Source organism: Sceloporus undulatus, chromosome 4, assembly GCF_019175285.1.
Source record: "Sceloporus undulatus isolate JIND9_A2432 ecotype Alabama chromosome 4, SceUnd_v1.1, whole genome shotgun sequence".
Lineage (NCBI taxonomy): Eukaryota > Metazoa > Chordata > Lepidosauria > Squamata > Phrynosomatidae > Sceloporus > Sceloporus undulatus.
In genome coordinates, this window is record NC_056525.1 from 195,107,541 (window position 1) to 195,131,986 (window position 24,446).

The 24,446-nt window shown below is 38.0% G+C and overlaps 1 protein-coding gene across 5 annotated transcripts in view; it reads left to right on the top strand.

Moving 5' to 3' along the window:
- The window catches only part of SPIDR (scaffold protein involved in DNA repair), a 1,328,422-nt gene that overhangs the window by 1,121,076 nt on the left and 182,900 nt on the right, over positions 1-24,446 (top strand). For 4 of the 5 annotated variants that reach the window (XR_006103505.1, XM_042463182.1, XM_042463184.1 and 1 more), the window contains exons 1-5: positions 3,924-4,016; positions 5,616-5,771; positions 7,317-7,386; positions 9,549-9,716; positions 15,250-15,416. Coding sequence is in view for 4 of the 5 variants with exons in the window: in XM_042463182.1 (XP_042319116.1) it covers positions 3,936-4,016; positions 5,616-5,771; positions 7,317-7,386; positions 9,549-9,716; positions 15,250-15,416 (642 nt within the window). In the remaining variant the exon portion in view is untranslated. Of the gene's footprint in view, positions 1-3,923; positions 4,017-5,615; positions 5,772-7,316; positions 7,387-9,548; positions 9,717-15,249; positions 15,417-24,446 lie in introns of those variants that run through there. The other variant, XM_042463183.1, reaches the window with a different exon arrangement.

Consider the following 24,446-nt stretch of genomic DNA (forward strand, 5'->3'; position numbering starts at 1 on the left):
CCTTTGGCATTGCATTGTGCGGACTCAGTGCCAGGGGCACCCATGATGCTATGGCCACGTGGTGCAGCGTGCGGCGTCATGACACCCTGGGACATGTGTATATGGATGCTACGCCCCTTTTCCACCAAACTGGTCTTTAAGGTGGCCTAACAGGCCTAAATCTGCTTCATGGTTGACATTTATTTTTCTCTCCTATGCTCAGTCAAACACCCAAATCAGCCTGCTAATACATAAATGGTCATGTGTTGTGTCATTTCCGACTTATGATGACCCTAAGGCAACCCTATCATGGGGTTTTCTTGGCAAGATTTGTTCTGAGGTTTGTCACTTGCCTTCACTGAGGCTGAGAGAGTGTGACTCACCCAAGGTCCCCCATGGCTGAGCTGGAAATCGAACCCTGGTCTGCAGACTTGTAGTCCGACAATCAAACAACTGTGTTGTGCTGCCTCAGTAAATACAAAACATATAATTAAGAATCATTATCTGTGTTATGAGGCTTATGTGTGGAAAGGCCAACCTTGAACCACTGTCCCATGGAGAAGGAGGAGGAGGAGAGAAGGACAGCTCTTTGTGGCCATCGAGATTGCATACACCTTGACAAGTGCAGCACATGGCAGAAGAGGGTTTTCCTCTGGAGGAGCTCCTTGCTTTGCTCTCCCTAAAACACTATTTGTTCTATTGTTGTTATCCTTTGCCATTGTTGGTTGTAATCCCGCCTTGATCCACCTGGGAGAGGCAGGAAAATACAAATAAAAATTTGTTATTATTATTTTAGTAGTATTAGTATTCATATTTGAGTGTCGGGCAGGGTGCACAGACGTCCTCATTTTCACAGACACATCCTACATTTCCACCTTTGTCCAGGAGGAATTCCAAAATGCCCTCCATTCTTAGCATGTCCAAGAAGCATGAATTTATATTTATATGATGTGGGTTTTGGGGTTGTTTTTAAAAAGCTTTTATTTGGTCACATCCTCCATTTTTCCTGAATTTCCTAGATTTTGGGGGGTTCCTTGTCCTCCTTTGCTGTGAGGACATCTGATCCGCCTGGTGTTGTTGTGTTGGACCACGGGTTTATCAGACAAGGGCAATTGGAGTATAATCCAAGGCAATATGAATGCCATCATGGGGTTTAATGTTATTGCGTGATAGACCACCACACGCAATTTCGGGCAATGGGAAGCTATTTTCAGGCAATGGGAGTCAGTTCGACGCAATTCGAATTCACGTAAATTCACTGAACTACGATTCACGTGAATGCGTTCTGGCCCCACTTTCCTTTCATTCGAAATTAAAGAGAATTGCTCCCGTGATAAACTTCTATGACTCCCCAAGAGCAGGGTTCGAGTCACGGTTGAGTGGGTGGGTTTAGAGTGTATTGTATTTTATTGTATTGAATGCTTTTGATACTGTTTGTAAGCCGCCTCGATTTAATCAAAGAGGTGGGGTATAAATAAATTATTATTATATTTTTATTATTATTTGTTATTATGTTTTGTGGGTTTTTCGGGCTATGTGGCCCTGATCTAGAACATGGCCATATTGCACGAAAAACCCACAAAAAACTATGGATGCTGGCCATGAAACCTTCTACATTGATATTATTATTATTATTTTATTATTATTATTATTACATTGGGCCATGGAAACCCACTGGGTAACCTCAGGCTGGTCACACTCTCTCCGCCTCAGAGGGCAAGCCTCCTCTGAACATGTCTGGCCAAGAAAAGACCATGATAGGGTCGTCCTAAGTCTGAAAGCACTTGAAGGCCACAATGTAAATTTATAAAAGAGTTGCCAACAACCTCAAAGATAATTCCCAAACGTTTGTCCAAAACACACTGAATCCCCCCAGATCACACGGAATATTCAGTCCAATTCCCGGAAAATTCCCATAATGTTAAAATGGCGGATCTTTTGCAATAAACGTAAACATAATTGAAAAATAATTGTAACTTATTTCAACTCTCAAAATTACCATTAAAACCAAACAAAGAATCTTTCATCCTTTTAAGATATTTATTTTAACATGAAGGGGGTCCAGGAAGCTTTGGCCCAAATAGAAACGTGTTCGGCTGCAACCGCACTGCAGAAGTAAATCCAGTTTGACACCCTTTTAATTGCCATGGTTCAGTGCTAGGGATCCTGGAATTCTAGTTTTCAGAGACATTTAACCTTCTCTCTCAGCAAACTCTGGTGTGACAACAAACTACAATTCCCAGGATTTCATAGCATGGGCCATGGCAGTTAAAACAGTATGAGACGGATTGTCTCTGGAGTCTGGAGTGAAGATGCAGCCTGAGTTGGGTCCAAGACACACTGCAGAAATAATCCAGTTTGAGAATGCTTTATCTGCCCTGGCTCAGTGCTATGGAATCCTGGGAATGGTAGTTTTGTGAGACATTGAGCTTCTTCTATCAGAAAGAGCTCTGATGTCACAACAAACTACAATTCCAGGATTCCCTGCAACTGAGCCAGGAGAGTAAAAGCGTCACACACTGGATTATTTCTCAGTGTGTTTTGGACCTTAGTTTTAAAAACGCTCAAGGTCCAATCCATAATGCAGAATAATCCAGTTTGAGACCGCTTTAACTGCCCTGGCTAAGTGCAAGGGAACCCTGGGAATGGTAGTTTTGTGAGAAAGAGTCTTGGTGCCACAATGAACTACAATTCCCCTGCATTGAGGAAGTACGCTTAAGTCTAGGAAAGCTAGACTTAAGAGGGAGTCAGGGGTGAGAGAGAGAGCGCTTCCTGAGGGTGGGGGCGGCGACCACTCTCCAGTCCTCTCTCTGATTGGCTGAAAACTGTTGTGTGTGTGACACTCCAAAGGGTTGGTTGCTCTGTAGCCACTCGTTCTCAGAGTCAGGGCTGGAGCTAAAAGGGCAAAAGTCACCAAAAATGATGCATGAATAGAGCCCGGCACCAAAATCACACGAAAAGCTCTGAAAAGTCCCCGTTTTCGTGTGAAAGTCACCACATTGGCAACACTAGGAGGGCTGACTGCAGCGCGCATGCGCACCAACTGCCCGGAAGTTTAGAACGCAGGCCTTAACGCACGGGTGCCCCCTCGCGGCGGTGCGAGGAGGCGCAAACCAAAGACACCTCCCTTCCCCAGCTTTTTTTCCTCCTCCAATCAAGGCTCCGCTGATGAAACGGCGCCAAGCGGGAAGAAAGGGGGCGTGGCCTCTCTTGCAGAATGTTGGCGGGAGTCGGGGGGCTCCCATTCCCGCAAAGCAGACCTTCAGGTCACGTGACTCCTGGAAAGTTTGCGGTGAGGGAAGGAGATGCTCTCACAGAAGGTATGCTTAAAGAAGGGAGGAGAATGTAGGCTGCATCTGCAATGCAGAAACAAATCATTGAGCCTCCCCTGCAGAGGCCCCTGGTGCCACCTAACTACAATTCCCAGGATCCCTTGCATTGACCATGACAGTGCTAAGGGATCCTGGGAATTGTAGTTTATGGTGGCACCAGGGGCCTCTGACAGGGGAGGCTCAATGACTCCCAAAAGTACAGTTCTCATAATGCCCTTGCATTGAGCCAGGGCAGATATTAAAGTGGTTTCAAACTGGGTTATTTCTGCAGTGTAGATGCAGCCCCCTCTAATTAAACATAGGCATATAATGTGGGGTATTATTATTATTATTATTATTATTATTATTATTATTATTATTATTATGCACCAATAAACCCAGGTTAAATTTAAGCCCTCAGAGGATGTCTCTTTGGTTTTATGTGGGAGGAATCTTGCATAACTTAGGTTTGGATGGTGGGGGGGGCTATGAATGGGACTTTGTGTTGTCCCCAACTGATCACTCTGGCCTTTATATCACAGCTTGAAATTGACCATCCTAGCCTTTTGGCTGAAGAGTGGGGTATAAATGAATAAATAAATTATTATTATTATTATCAATAGGGACATACATGTTCCTGTATTCATGAAACATTGGCAGATCAGACTGTATGATGAGGGTGGCTTGCCGTCCCCACTTTGGATCCTAGTAGAGCTGAATGTTGATGTGAATGTTTTGGGTTTTCTTTTAGAGATAATTTTTATTGTTTAAATATTACATAAAAGCGAACAGACGGGAAAGTGTAGACACAGTGTTATCTACAAAGGAGACAACTGCATATTATGCATATTAATTTATCTTCTTACATATAAGATCTCTTATCTGTCTATTATGTACATTTCATATCCTCTAATCCTTGATTGCTTTGTTTTGACCGAAATTTTAATGATCACTCTTGTTCTGGTTCCACAGTTTTGACACTTTCCCCCCATTTCTTTTCGTATTGTTGAATTGAATTTCCTGCAGTAAACATAGTCAGTCTGTCCATGACCATTTAACTTTACTATCCATTCCTCTAGCGTTGGTATGATTCGTTTTCCAGTACTTTGCATACACCATACGTGCAGCAGTGATCATGTATAAGATTAAACTTGTTTTCTCTTGGCTCAAATTCGCTTTCAATCACATCTGTTATATTTAGTAGAAACAATTCAGGTTAATGTTGATGGGAATGTTGATGCAAATACTGATATATCACCTAAGATACGCTCACGTTAGTCACTTGCCTTACAGTTGCAGTGTCCTCATTCACAGAAGTCTTGCGAAGACCTTTCTGTCAGTTCTTGGTGAACAGCATGCATGTAATGTTTTATGACATACGACTGAGTTCCTTTGGTTTCACTTACATATATTAAGACTGAACTGGTTCTGCAAACACCAGTCCTTATGTAAGAAAAATAGTATAACTCACAAACAAGAGTAAAGTATTCGCTTAGTTGGGAGGGGGGGAAATCCTTAAGAAAAACCCAAAAGAAGGAGTCAAAACACCCACAGCCCAATTTTCTGGCTCTGCTAAGTAACTGTGGAAGGAGGTTCCTCTTGTAAAGTTTCATTATAAACAACTTTAGACATGGTTTCATGGGAAATCGTTATTAACTTTTAATAAATAAATAAAACTGTGTGAAGTCGAAGGCTTTCACGGCCGGCATCCATCGTTTTTTGTGGGTTTTTCAGGCTATGTGACCATGTTCTAGGAGAATTTATTCCTGACATTTCGCCGGCATCTGTGACTGGCATCTTCACTCAGATGCTGGCAAAAGGTTAGGAATAATTTCTTCTAGAACATGTTCACATAGACCGAAAAACCCACAAAAAAGTAAAACTGTGTTGGTGAATGCCATGACATGTATTTGAATTGCTATGGGTATAGCTGTGAAGCTTCGGTCTGCATTGTTATAAAAGTGGCCTTCATGCACAGGACGCTATATTGTTCTCCAGGCTATTTCTTTTATCTGTTTTCTCAAAGCTCTGGGCTTTAGTTAGGTGTTTTCTAAATTGCAAGTGTAATCAGTTGCAATGGCAACCAGGGTTGGGGGAACAGGAGGCCATAAACTAGTTAGCTCATAAGTGGCTTTCACTTGTATTGATCACTCTGAAAATAAATGTTAAATGGATAAGGATTCTGAAAACAGTAAGGTTCCTCTTAGCTTTAATTAGGCTGTTAAAATGAGGCAAATTAGGGATTGATTGTTGTACATATACATTCGTTCCAAACTTAAAAATATCACTGAAGACTGAAATAAATCAATTAACTTTTATTTACAGAGAAAACGAGTATGTTGCACAGAATTCGCCTCTTTTCCAGATGAGAGGCCTGTAAGGGAAGGGAAAAGAAATGCAGGGCCACCTGTAGCTGCTGCTTCCATTTCAAGTGCCTGGCTTCGTTGTGGTGATGGGTTTCAGACGGCTTCTTCACTGGAGGTAAAATGTATTACTGTAATTCGTTCCCTTTGCTTAGTTACTGCCTTTTCCTCCAGAACTGGGGGTCAAGGTGGTTGTAGGTTTTGATGTGAGAGTTTGGAACACTAGTTATGTAGGGATTTAAAGAGCTTCTCTGTTGCTTAATCTTCTGACTTTAAAACAGCCTAACTATACAAACCTTATTGTAGTGCTTATGATAATGATGATAATTTTCAGTTTAATGAACAAAAGTTATCACTGATGGTTGGAAAGCAAAGACATCTTTTAATATTTCCTATTATTCTCGAAAAATAAATTAACTCCTATCCTGATGAATTTGCCTTGTTTGGTTACAATTGGTCCTCATCAATTAGTCAATTGTAACTCTTCAGTTAATTGAACTGAACAAATGAACTGATCAACTGAAGTTGATCAAGTTGATTTAATTACACCTTGCGGTCTTAGTCTTTACAGATATTTAACAGAAAACAACTGTTTATGCCAAATCATGTGCTAGACAAGGGCCAGTAAAGTGAAGTTTGGTCCCGATAAGATGGTGATTCCTTTGTCCCTCCCAGCTCATTGCTAGTCTGTTCCAAATGGAGACACTCTCCCTTAATGAACAGATATGTACCTTGTCTGGTTTATCACTTAAGGCTGAAGTGGCCTCAGTGTGTTGCATGCCCTCAATTTTCCTGGATAAGAATAGTATAACTGTGGGGATCATGCTGTGATAGTCTTCAGGTGTTTTGCTGTAGTATGTTTTATCAAGGGCTTCTCTTGAAGACAGCAGCTTCAGTTTCTACAGAATATGGCTTCTTAATTAACAGGTGTGTTTGTTGCTAAATGGGATCATAAAATATTTATCTGGGCATTGTACTTGGTTAATCTGTCATTTTAAATGTTACTGACTTTTAAGTAGCTTATGATTGCATTCTGTTTTTTATTGTATCTTATTGTATCTGGGAAATTGCTCTGAGGCCTATTGTGAAGGAAGGCCTAAGAGTTTTGGAATAAATAATAATATTTCACACATTCAGAGCCATGACTTCATTTCTACTGGGCCACTGTTCTTATTCTCCCAACAAGGACTTTACTTTGCCATTATCCAACAAAAGCAAAGTATTCTTGACAGTCTATTGCTTTCAATACTGGTCCAGATATTATTAAGCAGTTGAGGTTCTAATTGTATTTAATATGGCCAGAACTTCCAGTTCGCTTGTTACCGTACAGGATAATGGGCAGCATATGTGTATAGTATGAGCAGATGCCTTTGTCTCCATGCATCTTATTCTTTTGTTGCATACTAATTTATTTTATGTATTTTAAAATATGATTGCAAGCCTCTCTGGGGTCATCTGTGCTGGAAATATAGGATATAAATATTGATTTGAAGCAGTCTTATATGATATAATTCCCATTGATAAGAGTTTGCTTTCCAGTAAGTGGATGTAGAGTTGCAGCCTCAACAAGGTAAACAAATATAATATAATGCAAATAGCAAAGAGTATTTTTTTTGTTAAAGATTATTCATTTTGTGTTCATTAATTTTCGTTTTTAAAACAGGCTAAAGAATCTTCTGAAAAATCATCTAGAGCTAAAATGTGCTTTACCTCATTGCTCAGCTCAGTTGAAGGTATAATAGATAATGTTTAATTTAACTTCCATATTAATATATCATTTAATTACAAAACAAGTTTTTGTTTGTTTTTACTCAGAATACCTTTTTCATAGATCTAATGTTTACAGTAGAGTTGCATAACTAAAGATACAAATTACCTTGTAAAATGGTAATTTGTACACAGCTTCTTCAGTATTATCACAGCTTGACAGAAATGAAACTTTCTGGACACAGTGTAGGGGAGTTAGCAGTGCCAGTGGACTTGGAAGGGATTGAGTTTAGAAGTGCGAGATGACTCAGTCAGAATGCATATCGACTACCTAAAAGACAAATATATGCATCTGAGAGCAGATCAAACCTGAACCCTCACAAAACCCAAGTTGGCAGTTTGGTATGTTTTATACATATCATGAGATGACATGATTAATTAGAATATACAATAATGCTCAGGGAGTTGAAAAAGGCAGTTGAAAAAGAGAAAGATCAAATTACAGATAGACTCAACTGAGGAAGTCGTGGACCTGAGTTTGCAAGATCTGAACAGGGCTGTTAATAATAGCCTGTTGGACGTCTTTCTTAGAGAGGCCAACTGACTTGATGGCATATAACAACAAAAACAACAACAAATACAGCTAAAAAACTATTTTGATAGCTCAGATCTAGCCTTTCTGTCCCTTAGTAGATGGTCATTGCTAAGTCACTGTTTCTCTGATTAAGTCATCTAAATACAATATGAGGATAATACGTCAGGTTGTTGAAAGGCTCATAACTGTGTGTGTGTGTGTGTGTGTCTGAACATTGCTATGAACTTTCAGAACTATTGTGTAAATGCTAAATATAGCCATTATTATAGCCTAGTACACATTCCGTTTTAGGGATAAAGATCACAATCTCGAGTCTTCATGTTCAAAATGATCTGGTCCCAGTAGGTCAGTTTGGATGTCATAAACCCATGAGGTTGTGAGGAGCTGTTTGGAGGTTCTTGCTTCCATTTTTATTTGTGGCTTGTGGTAGTGGTTTGATTCTTATAAACTGTGACTAATCTGAAATGTGACTTGCTTAAAATAATGGAGCTATTTTGTTTCAACAAAAAATAGCTAAGATTAGCTGTAGTTCACAGTGTGGGATTCACACTGTGCACTGTGTGTATTGTGTGCCTTCAAGTCATTGCCAATTTATGGCAATCCCAAGACGAACTTATCTTGGGGTTTTCTTGGCAAGATTTATTCAGAGGAGGTTTGCCATTGTTTTCCCCTGTGACTGTCACCCAGTGGGTTTCATGGGCGAATGGGGAATTGAACCCTGGTCTCCAGAGGTGTAGCCTAGCACTCCAATCATTTGGTTAACTAAAAGAAAAAGGGTCTGAACAGACAGGCCGAAGTAAAGCTGCTTCATGCCACTTTGGAAGCATGTGCTTTAAATGACACATATATCTTAAGAGGCCAGAAGCTGCACCAATGCTGCACTCCTGTCCCTAGGACTGGAGCGTAGCTTTGGTGCGGCTTCTGGACTCTTAGGATACTTGCTTCCTTTAAACAGCACACTTCCAAAGTGGCACGAACAAGCTTTATTTTGGCCTGTCCGTTCAGGCCCAAAAGGTTGTAATCTCTTCACAGCCATACTGATGGAAGAGAAGTGCCTAAAACCAGGATGGTGTGTATGTAGCAGATTTAAGTGATTTAGATGTTACATTGTTCATTACTAGGAAATTAGTTTGGAGCTATAGTTAGTTAGGACTATAGAAAAGACCAAAAAGTAACTCTTGGCATTTGAGGTGGCAGATTGTTCGGTTTCATGTACAGTATTTTAAAAATAAATATTGAAAATGCACCACCATGTGGTGGTAATAATTCTTGTTCCTTTACTGCTCTAAATATACTGTGTCCTTTTCATTTTTCAAAGCATATCATATGAGCAAGACTAGTTCTAGGCATTTATTTAAGTTACTTTGTTTTAAATACTGTAGTCTGAAAGCTCATTTTAGAGGTTACCTTTGAGTATTGAATCTGTACTGTTAAAAACTGAGTGGTGAAGATGTGCTGTTAAAACATTAGATTCCTATTAAATTTTGGTGTTCATTGTGACATTTACATTGAATCATCATTGTAGGGAGCGAGCTAAATCTCAAGTATTCTGATGTTGTAATGTGGAAAGTATTTGCATATTCTCTTCCACAGGAATTTCTAAAAGTGAGAGATCAAGTGAATGCACTGACATAGTGTGGAGCTCCAGTGGGAGTGAGTTCTCAGATGATGAAAACAGGACTTTGACTTCAAGGTTCCCGGGTCTTAAAATAGAAAAATGTAGAAAATATGATTTGATCTACAGGGATGAATGCAGTGAAGGTGAGTCTCTTTTCATATGTTTCCTATACAAAATGTGAAGGTCACACTTATTTAAGCTGACATTCTCTATGAAGCCTTTTCATTTACCGAATTGCATTTCTAGTAATAAGAAGTTCTTTTTATTCTTAATAGTCACATTTTATGCCATTAAAAAGAAGTTTTCCATCTCCCATTTTGGTGCCTTAAAAATATACTAGAAATCATTACAAATTAAATAATATAAAGAATGTGAGGCAAAGCTTTAATTAGTGGAACAGGGCTACCCTTCACTTGTGATAATTCTTATGTTAGTGAAAATTGCAGAAATGGCAAAAGAGGGACTGCAAAATTTAAAGAGAAAGATGATAATTGTTTGAATTTAAACAGTATCTGATTATGCAAAGTGCAAATATAGTGAAAATGATGTAACAAAAATAATAAAAAATATAAAGTAGTTGAATTTAAGTTTAGCCTGGTTTCTTTCTTGGATTTATTTGCTGCCTTTCTCCCAAAATGTGGGGCTCAGGATTTGAAACAACACTGAGCAAAAATATACTAGAACCCAGACAAATTCAAATATTAAAACATGTTTAGTTTAAAGAAAAATAAAGTATAGGGAAAGCTATGTAATTGGAGTAAAAATACTCTCAAGTTTCTCTCAGATTAATCAGAACAATTAATTTTGTGTGTGTGTAAAAATGTGTGTAAATAATGTGTGTAGAATAACAGAACTAATGAGTAAATTTATAATAGAACAATTGTATATAATAGTTATAAAATAATTTGATCTCAGGTCTTTAAGATTATTGGGAAATATATATGTATTAGTTGACATGCTGTACATTTTTTTTTTTTTTATAAAAGATGCAATAGGAAGGAAGAATCAAGCTGAAGATCATTCCAAAAACTGGATACTGAAATTAGGTTTAATGAAGTTGTAAAGAAGGAGGAAAATGTGAAAATTGTTAAGTATGTTAGAATATGAATATTACAAATCTGTTTATGTGAAAATGTAACAAATATTACTTATCATAAAAACATGTTTAGATTAAAAATAGGGTTTAAAACAATTAAAAACATAATTTGAAGTATATTGTTAGCAAAACATGTAAACAAGGTACTCTAGAGCAGTGCTTCTCAGGTTTACTTGTATAGAGGACTGATAAATTATTTTTACCAATGTGCTAGGGTTCAGCCCCATTTGTGCCCATTGACTACACTTGTTTCTCAAAGCTCATCAGGGACCAGCTGCCAATAGCTTGGGGACTGGTACTAGTCCAGGCTTCACCACTCTTGATTAGCACTGGTCTAAGAGGGATATATTGATAAAAAGAGAAGACTAAGGGGGAAGAAATAAGAAGTGTAAGGTAGAAATCTGTACCAACTATAAGGCAATTCAAGGGACCTCAGGATGTGACATAAGGATTATTCTACTGATGGAAATGGAGTTATGCTTTTGGACAGTGGATATACTGCCAAAAAGTACCAGCTGTGAAGCTTTTCTATCAGTTGATCAGGGGATTACAGCACATGTTAGATGGTGATATGGTTGTGCCTCATAGAAAGCCTCTTCATTTTTCAGTGAGACCTCAGGAGTTGACATGATTCTATGTTGTATTGCCACTGGCATAATTAATATTTTTCTGCATCTATTGCAATTATCTGTAGGGGAAAAGGAAAACATAGTCATACCCCTCCCACTTCCTGCCTGTCGGTGCAATGGTAGAACAATTGGACTGGTGGTTACTTTGCCAGAGCTCCTTTTCCCTACCCCATGTCCTGCCTGGCCAGAGAAAAAGAAGCTAGGATTGTTCTGTTCATAGAGAACATGAAAGAAACAAATCTAAAAGAATGCTTTTGTACTTTATGTACTGTAGGTTCTTGTTATCCACTGGGGTTTGATTCCAGGTTCCCCTGTAGAAAAATCCATGGATGCTCAGGTACCATTAAACATGATGGCATAGTGAAATGGTATCTCTTATGTAAAATAGCAACATCAAAGTTTGCTTTTTGGAATTTATATCTTTTTGCAATATTTTCAAGCCGTGGATGGTTGGATCTGTGGATAAAAAAATCAATGGATACAGAAGGCCAGCTATTTGGGCCTTTTGGTAAAGATTGCTCTGAACATTTAATAATGTAGCTACTTCAGTATCTGTGAGTATGTAACTAAATGCTTTAATTCAGGACAGCAGTTAAAGATACATATGAAGATGTGAAAAAGATACTTGGAAATGTCAGATTTTAAGTGTTTGTAATATATACTGTTAGGCATAGACAAACTCTGAAGACAGATAAAAACAGATATACAGTACAGTTCTTTCCCAATTGTTCCCCTATGACAGTATGAAGGAAGAGTAAATGGCAGAAATCATGTATATGTGGCAGGGATGAAATTCCATTGAATTCAATGGAATTAACTTGGGTGACTATGTATATGCTTCAGTTTCCAAGTCTGAAAAAATCAGGGACTTAAGTGTGCAAAATAAAGCCTAATTCATCATTTTTGGTAAGACCTGTTAAAATGTCAGTGAGCTGATCTAAGGAATGTTTTTGGAAAGGGAATTAAGCTGAGCACTTGCAGCAAAGTCAAGGGTATAATGTACTGGCTATGTGGCTTGGCTTAGGACTTATGCTCCAGTTGCTTTCTTAAATCAGATGAATGATAAAGATGGAGCAACAGCATCCCTCTCAAACATTAATTCAAATTTGACTTGAGTGCCACTTGGCTCATGGAGTATTACCATAACCAAGTCACATGGAAAGTCCTTTCAAGTTATTCTCTCCATGTATTACTCCAGGACTTTTCAAAGTGCAATCCTGGGGTATCTCTCCAATGAGTATTAGACCCATTTAGACCTCCACACCTGACTGCCCCCTTTCCAGACAAAAGCAAAAGTGAATTGACTCTCCTGGAAGACTCCAGGTGTGGCAATCAATTGGGATATTTGCCTGGGAGAAGGAAAATGGGATAATATGGGCAAGTTCTCTTTGACTAGTGTCTCTGCTTCAGTAAGAAACAATTTATTAAAAGTTTTGCATAAATAGCACTTGACTTTGGTGCCATTGTCATACATACCCCCTCCTTTTTCCCTTGTGCTGGTGAGATTGTAAAATTAAATATACATATATCAGCATTTATGATGACACTATAGTAAATAATCTTAATTCGGGGATGATATCTATTTTGAAATAATGTCACTAACCAGAATCTTACAAAATCTCCAGAACTGGCCCTCCTTGGTTTCTTTCAGTAGATAGTGCAAAGACATCTTACTAACTGAATTGGTTATTTGTTAGTAGCTGCCATATTATTCATTACTCAGTTTTGGAAAGATCTAAAGGAGATATCTGTGACAACTTGGTCTAATAAGGTATGGCAACTGTCTGAACAATCAACAAACTTCAAATAGTCAAAGGAAAGAAAGAAAAACACAATTTTATTGTGATTTGAAATTATGTGGTGAGTGCATGAAGGAGAGGGATAATGCTGGTCTTTCAAAGACATTCCAAGTGTTTTTGGCTGGCAGAATAAGGAAACACTTTTGACATCTTTTATCTTTCTATTATGGCTGAATACTGGCAAAACCATTGAGTATTCCTTGCTTAAGAAAATACTATGAAATCCATGAGGTTGTCATAAATCGACAGCCAATTGCAAGGCATGTGCACATACACATACAACTTAACTGAAAAGTGATTTTGCTCTCTATTGTTGCAGGGATCAGGGGTGATGTTAAAATATAAAATCAATTAAAGGTGGGAGGGAGGAAAAAAGGGGAAGGAGCCATTCATGAGTCCATGACACAGGTCTGTCACATTCTAGTTCATGAATCACAGAGTTGGAAGAGACCACAAGGGCTATACCTGCCATGCAGGAAGACACAAAGCACTCCTGACAAACGGTCACCCAGCCTCTGTTTTAAAAAAAAACCTCCAAAGAAGGGGGGGGGGAGTCCACTACATTCTGAGGCAATGTATTCCACTGTCAAACAGTTCATACTGTCAAAAATTTTCCTAATGTTTAGGTGAAATCTATTTTCCTATACAGTACATTGCTCTGCGTCCTAGTCTTTGGAGCACAGAAAACAAGTATGACATCCCTTCAAATATTTAAACATGGCTATCACATCACCTCTTAACCTTCATTTCTCCAAGCTAAATATAACCATTTCCTAAGTCATTCCTCATAGGGAATAGTTTCCAGAGCCTTCACAAATTTTGGTCACCCTCCTCTGGATATGATCCAGCTTGTCGATACCCCTTTTGAATTGTGTTGCCCAATACTGTACACAATACTCCAGGTGAGGCCTGACCAAAGCAGAATGGATTGGCACTATCACTTCCTTTGATGTAGACACTGCACTCCTATTGATGCAGTCCAGTATTATATCGGCTTTTCTAGCTGCTGCATGACACAGTTGATGCATGTCTAGCTTGTGGTCTACTAAGACTCCTAGATCTAAACACTAGTTTAGTGTTGTGTGAGACTCTGGCAAATGTGTGAAAAGGCTCCTATTTTCTGTATAATAACTTCTCCATGCTATTTTCTTGATGTTCTTGTCATCAGAAACACTAGATGGCCATCTTTCCCTAGTAGAATATCCCAACATTTGTTTATTCATTCAGTAAGTGATAGAACAGAATAACTGGGTCAGGCTGAACTTTTTGTAATTTCCTGCTGTTCTTAATCAGATGGAATTTATATTCATTTTTTCAGACTATTGACTATTGTTTGTTTAAGGAAAAAGTTTACATTACTAAACTTGTCACCAACCACTTCTGTAAATATATAACAAACCTATAAGAAAGTGGTTAAAAAACAATTGGCTTATACAACTTGTTACTTAAATTTCATTTGTTCTTTCTGTTTTGTATAATGGGGATTGTTATCCAATTTAATTTGAAATCTCTGAGGACTAGTCTTTGTTTTCATGTAGCACTTTGAAAAGTTGTTTATGTTGTGCTGAAGCTGTTGTTGACTTTCTCAAGATGTTTTTAGCTACCCTTCTGTTGCAGATGCGGACTTCTTGGATAAAGGCCATTTTAAGTAACTGTTTGAGTGGAAACATATTCTTCAGAAATTAAAATGCCTTTAATGTCTGAGAAATGAGTTGAATCACTTTGGATTAAATTTGGAGCAGACTTGAGCAGATCTACTAATAAAAAACAACTTTGCTATTATATAGTGCTTTAGACAGGCACTCTATGTGGGATTACCACCCCATTTTGACCGTGTTGCTTTGTTTTTTGCAGCACCTTAAATCACAGAAAATTATTACCAAAACTTTTGCTTGCTTGGAGATAAGTGGTGGCAAATATTTCCACATGTCAGTGCTGTCATGAACACAGGAGCAAATCTTGTAAGAAACTTAGAAACCTTAGCTCTACATTGTTTTTATACCTACTCTGTTCTAAGGGCTGATCTTAGCTGGCACCTGTGCTCACTACAGCAAATTTATAAGTTTAATATATAATATGGAATTCATATTGTGATGTTTTGGGGAGATATCAGCATCATAAAAGACTGTTCTAATATTTCCTTACCTTTAAGGTGAATTACAAGTAATTGACTGGGAGAATGACAGTGATTGCGAAGATCATGTTGAACAGCCCAGTGGATCAAAAACTGATGACATCCCTTTGGAAATATCAGACACTGATTCTTGTACAAGCAGCAATTTTATGTTGGAAAAAAAGAAGGAAGATGAACCTAAAAAGGTAAGAAATTGTTTTTGTTTTGATATCATTTAAAGTATTAGAGCATGCCCAATTTATCTGAAGATTGCTGAAGTAATTTCAGGTAAACAGGAATAAAATTTAACAAAATATTTCTTGAGTTGGGGTTATTTCAGAAATTCACTGCTTTCAGGTTAAGTGTTGTTTTTGCTTGAAAGGTTTATAGGTCACCTTTAAGGGTGACATCTTCCAAAGGCAATAAATAATAAAACTGTATGGAACATTACAAATCTGAAAAATAGTAACAAAGACAATGGTACAGTCAAAATTACCACATAAAACCAAATAGGACTGTATATATACTGTGGCTTCCGATAAAGCCTTTAACTCAGTTATAGACTAAAGTAAGGTGGTCAGTTTTAGGTCCTTCATTAAAGTTTGTGAACTTACATGCTGGAAGGACCTTGGGATTATTGCTGATCATAAAGTAAACATGAGCTGCCAGTGTGATATGCAGCAAAGATGATGAATGCTGTTTTAGCCTGAATTAATGGAAGCATAGTTTCCAAAGCCAGGGAAGTAACAGTCCCACTATGTTCTGCATTGATAAGGCCTCATCTGCAGTACTGCATTCAGTTCTCAACACGTAATTTTACGAAGGTTATAGGCAAGTTGGAGCAGGTTGAAAGAAGGGCAATAAGACTTATTAGAGGTATGGAGAACAAAACATACAAGGAAAGATTGAAGGAACTGGGTATGTTCAGCTTGGTGAAGAGAAGACTGAGAGGTAACATGATTCCACTTTATAAATATCTTAAGTGCTGTCATAGAGAGGAGGGAAGAAGGCCTGTTCTAGATTTGAACTGAATATTAGAAAAGACGTCTTGCTAGTGAGGTGGTGGGGTCCCCTTCTTCAAGAATATACTAGACAGCTACCTGCTGGGGATGCTTTAGTTGGAGGTTCTGCATTGAGCAGTATGACTTTATAGCCATTTTTTTGTTGGGCTACAGTTTTTTTGGTGTGAAAATGTTACTTTGTTTTTGCATGACCTCTCTTTTGGTGATGTGGGAATTCTTGTCTCGTAACTATGTCTTCTTACATAGTATGTATAACTAAGTCCTTATTAGTATGTTTATATTTTACATGTTTTTATTTTAAAAATTCTCTATGCATTTGTTGAAGACATTTTTATACTTCTCTTTCTAGATGTTAGAAGTTCTGTTTTATCTTCTCAAGTCTCCTCCAAAGTAATTTTTTTTAATAAAGTATATTTTAATTTATTATCTATTAGCTAAAGTATTTCTGTATCGTGTCCCAGCCTACAAGGGCTTCAAGGCAATGAACAAATAAAAACCAATTAAAACAATACAGAGATAAAAAAGAGCTTAAAAGAGATGGGACAGCTTTACTTCCCTGGGCAGGGAGTTTCACAGCTGAGGTGCTGTTACAAACAAAGATCTGTTATGTGTGTCCACCAATCTAACTTCACAGGACACAGAAGAGGGCCTCCTCTGAAAGTTTCAAAATTCTGGCAGTCTCATATGGGAGGGAGGACCAGCATAGTGTAAGGGTTTGAGCATTGGATTAGGACACTGGGAGACTAGGGTTCGAATCGCATCTCAGCCATGAAAACGCACAGGGTGACCTTAGGCAAGTCACACTCTCTCAGCCTGGGAGGACGGCAATTGCAAACCCTCTCTGAATAAACTTGCCAAGAAAACCCCACGAGAAGTTTGCCTTAGGGTCACCATGTCGGAAATGACTTGAAGGCATGGAACAACATCAACATATGAGAGAAGGTGGCCTTTCAATGGTGGACTTTGGTAGAAGTTTAGAGGTTACATTATAAAATTTAGAGTATGGATGGGCTGAGTCATTTAAAGATATCAGCCCATAGAGGCTTTTGATTCAGTTCCATGGTTTTCTTAGAGCTTCCGCTAGAGGGAGATAAGACCCAACTTTTTGAGGAGGGCTTTCATTTGAAAACTCCAGTGAAAGCTGCGTATCAAAGGCGATACTATCACATTATTTGATTTCTGCTCTCATGTGACATTTAAGAAATATAAACAGATTAAGCTGAGAAAAGGATCTGTGCACATTTCATGATGATGCTTCATGAACTAGAAAGATATAATAATTAGAGGATGTCTGATGCATTTGGGCAGGTGCTTTAACATGACCGTTTTAAAGTTATAAACTTAAAGTTATAAATTAAGCCAGATTTCAAGAAATATAGAATAACCTGAAATTATTTTTTAAAATGTGAGCTAATGTTATATGCCAGTATGGCTTCACTGTAATTTTGTGATATGCTTACTTATTTGAAACAATAGTTGCGTTTCCCCCAATTGTTCTGGAAGAAGTAAGGGCTGAAGAAAAATGTCTAATCTATTTTTTTTCCTTATAATCCCAAATTTTCAGCCTTTATAAAGTGATAAACTCCTATTTGTATGACTTTTTGTGCTTTCTTATCCATTTGTCCCTGATGTATTCGTACAGAATCTAAAAGTGTGATTATATCAGTCATATAGGCATATCATTGTTCAGCAAAGACTCTTGGCAGTGGTGCTTATTTTATAAATCTTTCTTTGCGTGCTCAGCCCCCTTTTCTTCCTCTTCCTCTGCCTGTCTAGAGGATTTTTAACAGCATTAGTATTGGGGTGGTGGTAGTGGATGGCTGGAGAAACACAGACTTTCGGTATTGACTTGCAGTAAATAATTCAATGTAGCTGAGAAAAAACAGAATATTACTCCAGCAAACTGTAGCTATGTGTGCTTACCTACAAAAAATAAGAAATTCCCTTCTGTTTTACTGTTCACACAAGCTCAATAAGAGATTCTAGAAGCAGCTTGTGAATTGCAAAACAAGTAGAAAAGGGGCCTCATGTTAAAAAATCTATAGATCCATAAGTCTGGCCACAAAAACAGAAATCATAAGAAAACTGGAGACTGGTGGGAAGAAAAGACATCACAGGATGTGAAAGCCTTCAAGTGGTCTCTAGGAGGTGCAAAATGTTTTGTTTAAGCTAGGCTTATTTGGTTGGTTGTTTCACTTCACATGTTCATATTGTTAATTTTGAATAAAACATTTGCTAAAACATATTGAACTGCTTTTCTTTCTTTCTTTCTTTCTTTTTTCTGTGTGTGATGCAGGAGCCTATCCCTATTTTTCCAATGTTATTTCTATCTCTGTTATCCACTATTCCATTAAAGAAGTAATGCTCAGGATCACAACTAGTTTGAGGTATACCTGTAGTCTTCCTCCTCAGATGATACTAATCATATTATGTAAGATTTGTTGAATGAGTTTGCTGACTCACAAAGTCATTGTTCACAGAGATTCTAGAGTTTGGGGGATTTACCAATGGTTAGTTCACATATTGTCATATAAATGTTTTGTCAAGATGTTTTTACATTTCTATCAGAAATATTGACTACATTTGCACACAACAAGAAGCTAGAATTCTGTAGAACTCTGACAAGTAACTTGGTGGTGTACATGCCTGGCTATTACAGATGGCGGTGGCTTAGCAAATTATGAAGCTTCTGTGTACTGTCTATTTACTGTAACATGAAATTTGGCAATCTAACTTGTTTCTTTTCCCAAAAGCCATGTTTTCTTCTAGACTTATTTTTCTGGCTTCCTGGGGAAGAGATAAGGCAGAAAACCAGGTTTTAGTGTCACAATATACAAACAATGGACAGTATATCTGTGGCTTGCAGTGGAAGTGACTGCATAGTGTGCAGGTACATGCTTCCTCATCCTAATGGACCAGAACTCTGCAGGAATTTGGTGTACTGCATATTAATCCATTATTGTTTCCCAAAGAACAGTGGCATAGATTTTGAGATGCAGGGAATGTACATTTCATTTCACTCTTAAGATCATTCCTCTCAAACAGTAAACATTTGTAGACTGGAGTGATGCTTTCTGCAAGGGACAATCTGTGTCTTGAAATTTCTTACTTTTTGTTGATGGAGTGATATTTTGCAATGAGTTAATGCGAAGAATTGATACAGGTTTCAGTAGTAAGGATATACTTTTCTTGACTTCATTTCCTATTCTTTTAATGAATTTCTTTGGCCTGTTACAGACAGCCAAAATAAAGCTGCTTCGAGTCACAGTGGAGATATGGTGTTTCAGTGATGCATGCATCCTAAGAGTCCAGAAGCCACACCAAAGCCACGTTCTAGTCCTTAGGGCTGGAGCGTGGCTTTGGTGCGACTTCTGGACTCTTAGGACGCATGCATCATTGAAACACCATACCTCCGCTGTGACTTGAAGCAGCTTTATTTTGGCTGTCTGTAACAGACCTTTGTTTCCATTCAGTGTCATGTGGCACTTCTTTCCTTCCTTTCCACTTCCTATGCCCTGTTAATCAGTTCTAGAGTCCCCCTAATCCTCTAAAAGAGATTATTCCATGGCACATAGATGGAATCCATTTTGCCAACAGAATATGTTCCATTGGCGAATAGCACCTTTTGTTCTATAAATGTGAGTACAGTACTAATTTGTGTCTAATGGAAACTGAAGCCAGAAATTAGATCCTGCAGTCCCACAATTCATTTGTTCTTTTGACGTGTACTAGCTAGCTATATTTTGATACGGTGGGCATAAGCTTTATATGTATAAGTGCCTCTCTTTACCTCCTCATTTGTGGCAAGCTATAAGCCTTCTTCACATATCCACTTTTGAAAGTGTGAAGGGAATGTGTGTAGGGCTATCCACAAATACTTAGTGAATCTGGATATGCCAATAGAACTCTCAAATTGATGTTAGTTTAGTTTGAAGAGAGAGGGGCTTTCATCATATTTAGGGTTTTAAAAATGGGTATGGAAGCCAACAAATATAGGTGTTCAAAGATATATTTCAGAGGAAGGAACTGGCAAAATACCTTTGAGTATCCCTTGCCTAAGAAAAAACCTTTGAAATGGATGGGGTCACCATAAGTCGACAGATGACTTGAAGGTGCACAAGCGACATGCGTGCCCATGCACACCCACAGGAAGCTAGCCATGTCCACAGGGAGAGGGTGAAACTAGCATGCTGTGTAATCTTAGGCTTTTTTTACCAGTTCAGAAGTGCCTCAAGAAGGCTGTTGCATTTGAACAGATGAGCCATGATTTGTGTTTGCCCTGTGGATCTGTATTACTCACCATGTGTTGAAGATGATTCGTAGTTTTGCTTTGGAGAATGGGTGCAGGTCATAGCTTCCTGCAAACAAAAAAGCAATTAAGTAAAATGCAGGAGAGGAGAGAGTGACGGCACCATCTTTGGTGCCACCCCATGCAGAGGGCTTCTGGCAGGATTGCGGGGGGCTGCCATGTTCACTCCCACTACCTTGTTCACTTGCATCCCTCCCCCTCTCCTTGTTTCCTGTCCCCAGCTGCTGCATCACCCCCTAGCCTGGCAACCACTTAGGTAGGCTGGGTCTGCTGCTCCATCATAGGAAAGCCCCACAATGGAGCAGCTGGGAAGGGCACACACTCGCCCCTACTGCACCGAAGGGGGAGGAGGGACCAACTGGCTTTCACCCTTTCTCTGGGGTGTCACCTGATGCGGTCTGCACCTCCTACACTGTCAAGTGATGCCACTAAGGAGATAATGTATAAACGTGGGGCTTGTAATGCTGAACGATGGTATGGCATGAGAAGTGAACCGACTGCTAGACTTCCCACTTTGTAGTATATATTAATATAGCTATAAATTTTATTTTATTCTGGCAAAGGAGGGAGTAATAGGCCATTTGAACCTGAAGGAAAAGTATATTAATAATAATAATAATAATAATAATAATAATAATAACAACAACAATAACTTTATATACCGCTTTTCCGCAGCGATCAAAGTGGTTCACAGTAGAATCAAATATACATAACATCGAATGAAATTACATATTATATAAAATACAAACTAAATAAAACCACAAATACATATGTAATTAAACAAACTTCCTTAAAATCACATGTAAGGAACATTAATAACATCTGCCAGTCATAAAAGCATCTTCAACAAGAAATAATTTCTACAAGGGGTCAGAAGGATATGCAGACCGGAAAAGATGGGTCTTTAAGGCTTTCTTAAAGGCATCTAAGGAGGATATGCCTCATACGCTGCATGAAATCAGGTTTGCCAGTTTAAATTGTTTTCTCATTTGGTCTCAAGAGGAAAATAAATGTTTTGTCAGAAGTTCTGCTGTTCCATGCTTATATTAAGAATTTCTGGTGGGAGAAAAAACAGGCTATATGTAGGAATTGTTGTCTTTTCCTTTTTTTTTGCAAAGCATGAGCTGCCTACAATCTGCACTTCACTCATCCTTGTACATACCTATGTTCCTCATCCTGAACCCAAATCATACTAGTGCATTCCAAAATGCAACCTCTTTGCAGATACCATCTAAACGATGTGTCCTGTTATGGGAATTTCCAAACTAGTGACTTGTCTGGGTCATTAAACTTTATGTTGAGAGTTGACTCACTTGCATGGAAGATTACTACCATAATAATTATTGATTGTTATATATTTTATATACTTTATTTCAGTGCCCAATGCATGAGACATATCACAGTTCTAAGAATGTATTTGCTTTATATATACAGACAGACATGAAGTCATCTACTGGATGGAAATATTCTGAAATGTGTGGAAAAGTACTTAGTTTAAAATAGTCTTAAAATAATTAAAAACAAAAGCAAGTACCTTGTTGTACTGGTGACAATAAAATCATGTCAGAGAGCAATTAAAACTTTAGTACTGTACATGTTTCTTAAATCTACAAATCATGCATATATTTAGAAGTGAAGCTGTTGATACCAGCACATTTCCATGAAACTTGCTTTGAGAAAATGGGTACATTATGAAATCCATTTTTGTCAACATCTTTATTAATATCACAAATAATATCAAATACAAAAACCAATGCAACATTATGAAGCAAACCACTAATATAATATAAAAACAACAGATTTACAAAAGAATATCTTTTTTTAAAATATAATCTTTATTGAGTTTTTTACATTAAAAACACAACATCATAAAACATTTGTAACATACAAAAAGGGAGAAGGGCAAGGAAAAAGAAAAAGAAACGGGGGAAAAACACATTGCAGGAATAAACTTACATTTATACAATGATTAACATCAGAATTAAACATAAATTTGTTCTTCCTGAGCTCCTGGTATTTCCCTTCTTTGTGTAAAAGTAATCTGCTAATTCAACTTGTAATTTTCTTGGTACTTACTTGCTGCTTTTCTAATTTTGTTATTGTAACAATACAAAATAACAATTTATTATAGTAACATTACAAATTCTAGACTAACATATCTTTATACCTGAATACAATTTATGTTACATAGTGCAGTTTCACATCATTAGTTTTCCCTTCATTCTCTTCCCCTTTCTTTGGTATATATCCTTTGAAAAAGAAAAAGGATATTAAAAAAAAAAAAAAATCAGGGGGGGGTAGAGAGTGTGCAGAATTCAATTGCTTTATGTCTCCTAGATGAGTGTAGTTCATCAGGTTTAGGGAATGAATGATGAACATGAGAAACTGATAAATTAACATCTTGTTTTATTTTCTAAAAAGCGATAAATAATCTTGGCAGGCTAATCCAGTAAAGGTAAAAGGCAAAGGGGTTGTGCTCATCTCTGTTACTAAGCCAAAGAGTCAGCATTACTCCAGTGGTCATGTGGGCAGCATGACTGCACCGAATGCTATTACCTTCCCACCAAAATGGTACCTATTTATCTACTTGCTTTTGCATGCTTTCGAACTGCTAGGTTGGCAGAAGCTGGGACTAGTAACATGATCTCACCCCATTATGCAGCACTTGGGCTTCAAACTGCCAACTGTCCAATCTTCTAGTCGTCAGAATTGGCATCTTAACCACTAAGCCATTGCATCCCTCAAGTTACAAACACTTTTATTTGTATGCTATTTTATTTTGTTGAAAATAATGTGTATCCTTTGTTGTTGTTATTATCATCATTATTATTATTTCTTACCTGCCTCTCTGCATGGATCAAGGCAAGGAGCAACAACAGACCAGCAATATACATCAGCTAAGAACACAACATTCCTTAAAACTTACATTAATTTAAAAGAACAAATTTAAAATAATGCACATTTAAAATTAATTGTTTAAAATTTACAATCTTAAAAATCATCTGAATAGGTGTGCCAGAACAAAATAAAGAAACTGGAAACAAGGACCTTATTTGTACAAAATAAAGGACCTGGAAACAGTAGTACTTACTGATCAATAGCACATACTGATAAATGTAGGTGTAATGTCAGTCATCATAGTACACATGCTCAGGTTTGTCAAATATTAAAAGGCTTATTTTTAAAAAAGTTCCCATATCCTGGCTCATTAAGAAGGGCTTTTGCATTGTTTCTTAGCTTGAATATAATGAGAAACTATAGTTAACCAATGACTTTCTGGTCTATGTTAAGGAAGGAGCAAAATGGTTGTGTGGGGCTTAAAGAACGCATTCATATATTGGCATAATAAGTTGAGGTATGATTATTTGAACATATTTGCTTCCTTCCCCAGAGTGATGCTGTTCTAAAGACAGGAAAGGGGAGAAAGTAGATGTAAGAAATCTTCCAACCAGAGTGGTATGGTGGTTTGAATGTTGTACTAAGACTGCAGTAGACCAGGGTTTGAATCCTTATTTAACCATGGAAACCACTGGGTGATCTTGGGCAAGTCAGCCTTAGAGGAAGGCAATGGCAAACCCTATCTGAACAAGAAAAGCCCATGATAGCATCACGTTAGCTTTGTCATAAGTCGGAAACAACATGAAGGCATACAACAACAATGCAACCATTATTGGTTTTCTTATAGAGCCAGCATGATGTACTGTCTTGACTGTTGGACTAGAACTCTGCGAGACCAGATGTTAGTCCCTACCTGGCCATGGAAACCCACATAAACGACACTCTGTCAGCCTCAGAGGAAGGCAATGGCAAACTCCCTTTGAACAAATCAAAGGCACATTACAGCCGGGCCCATGAGGTGCCGTTGTTACATGTGAGGGGTGGCGCTTCCCGACACGCCTTGCCCC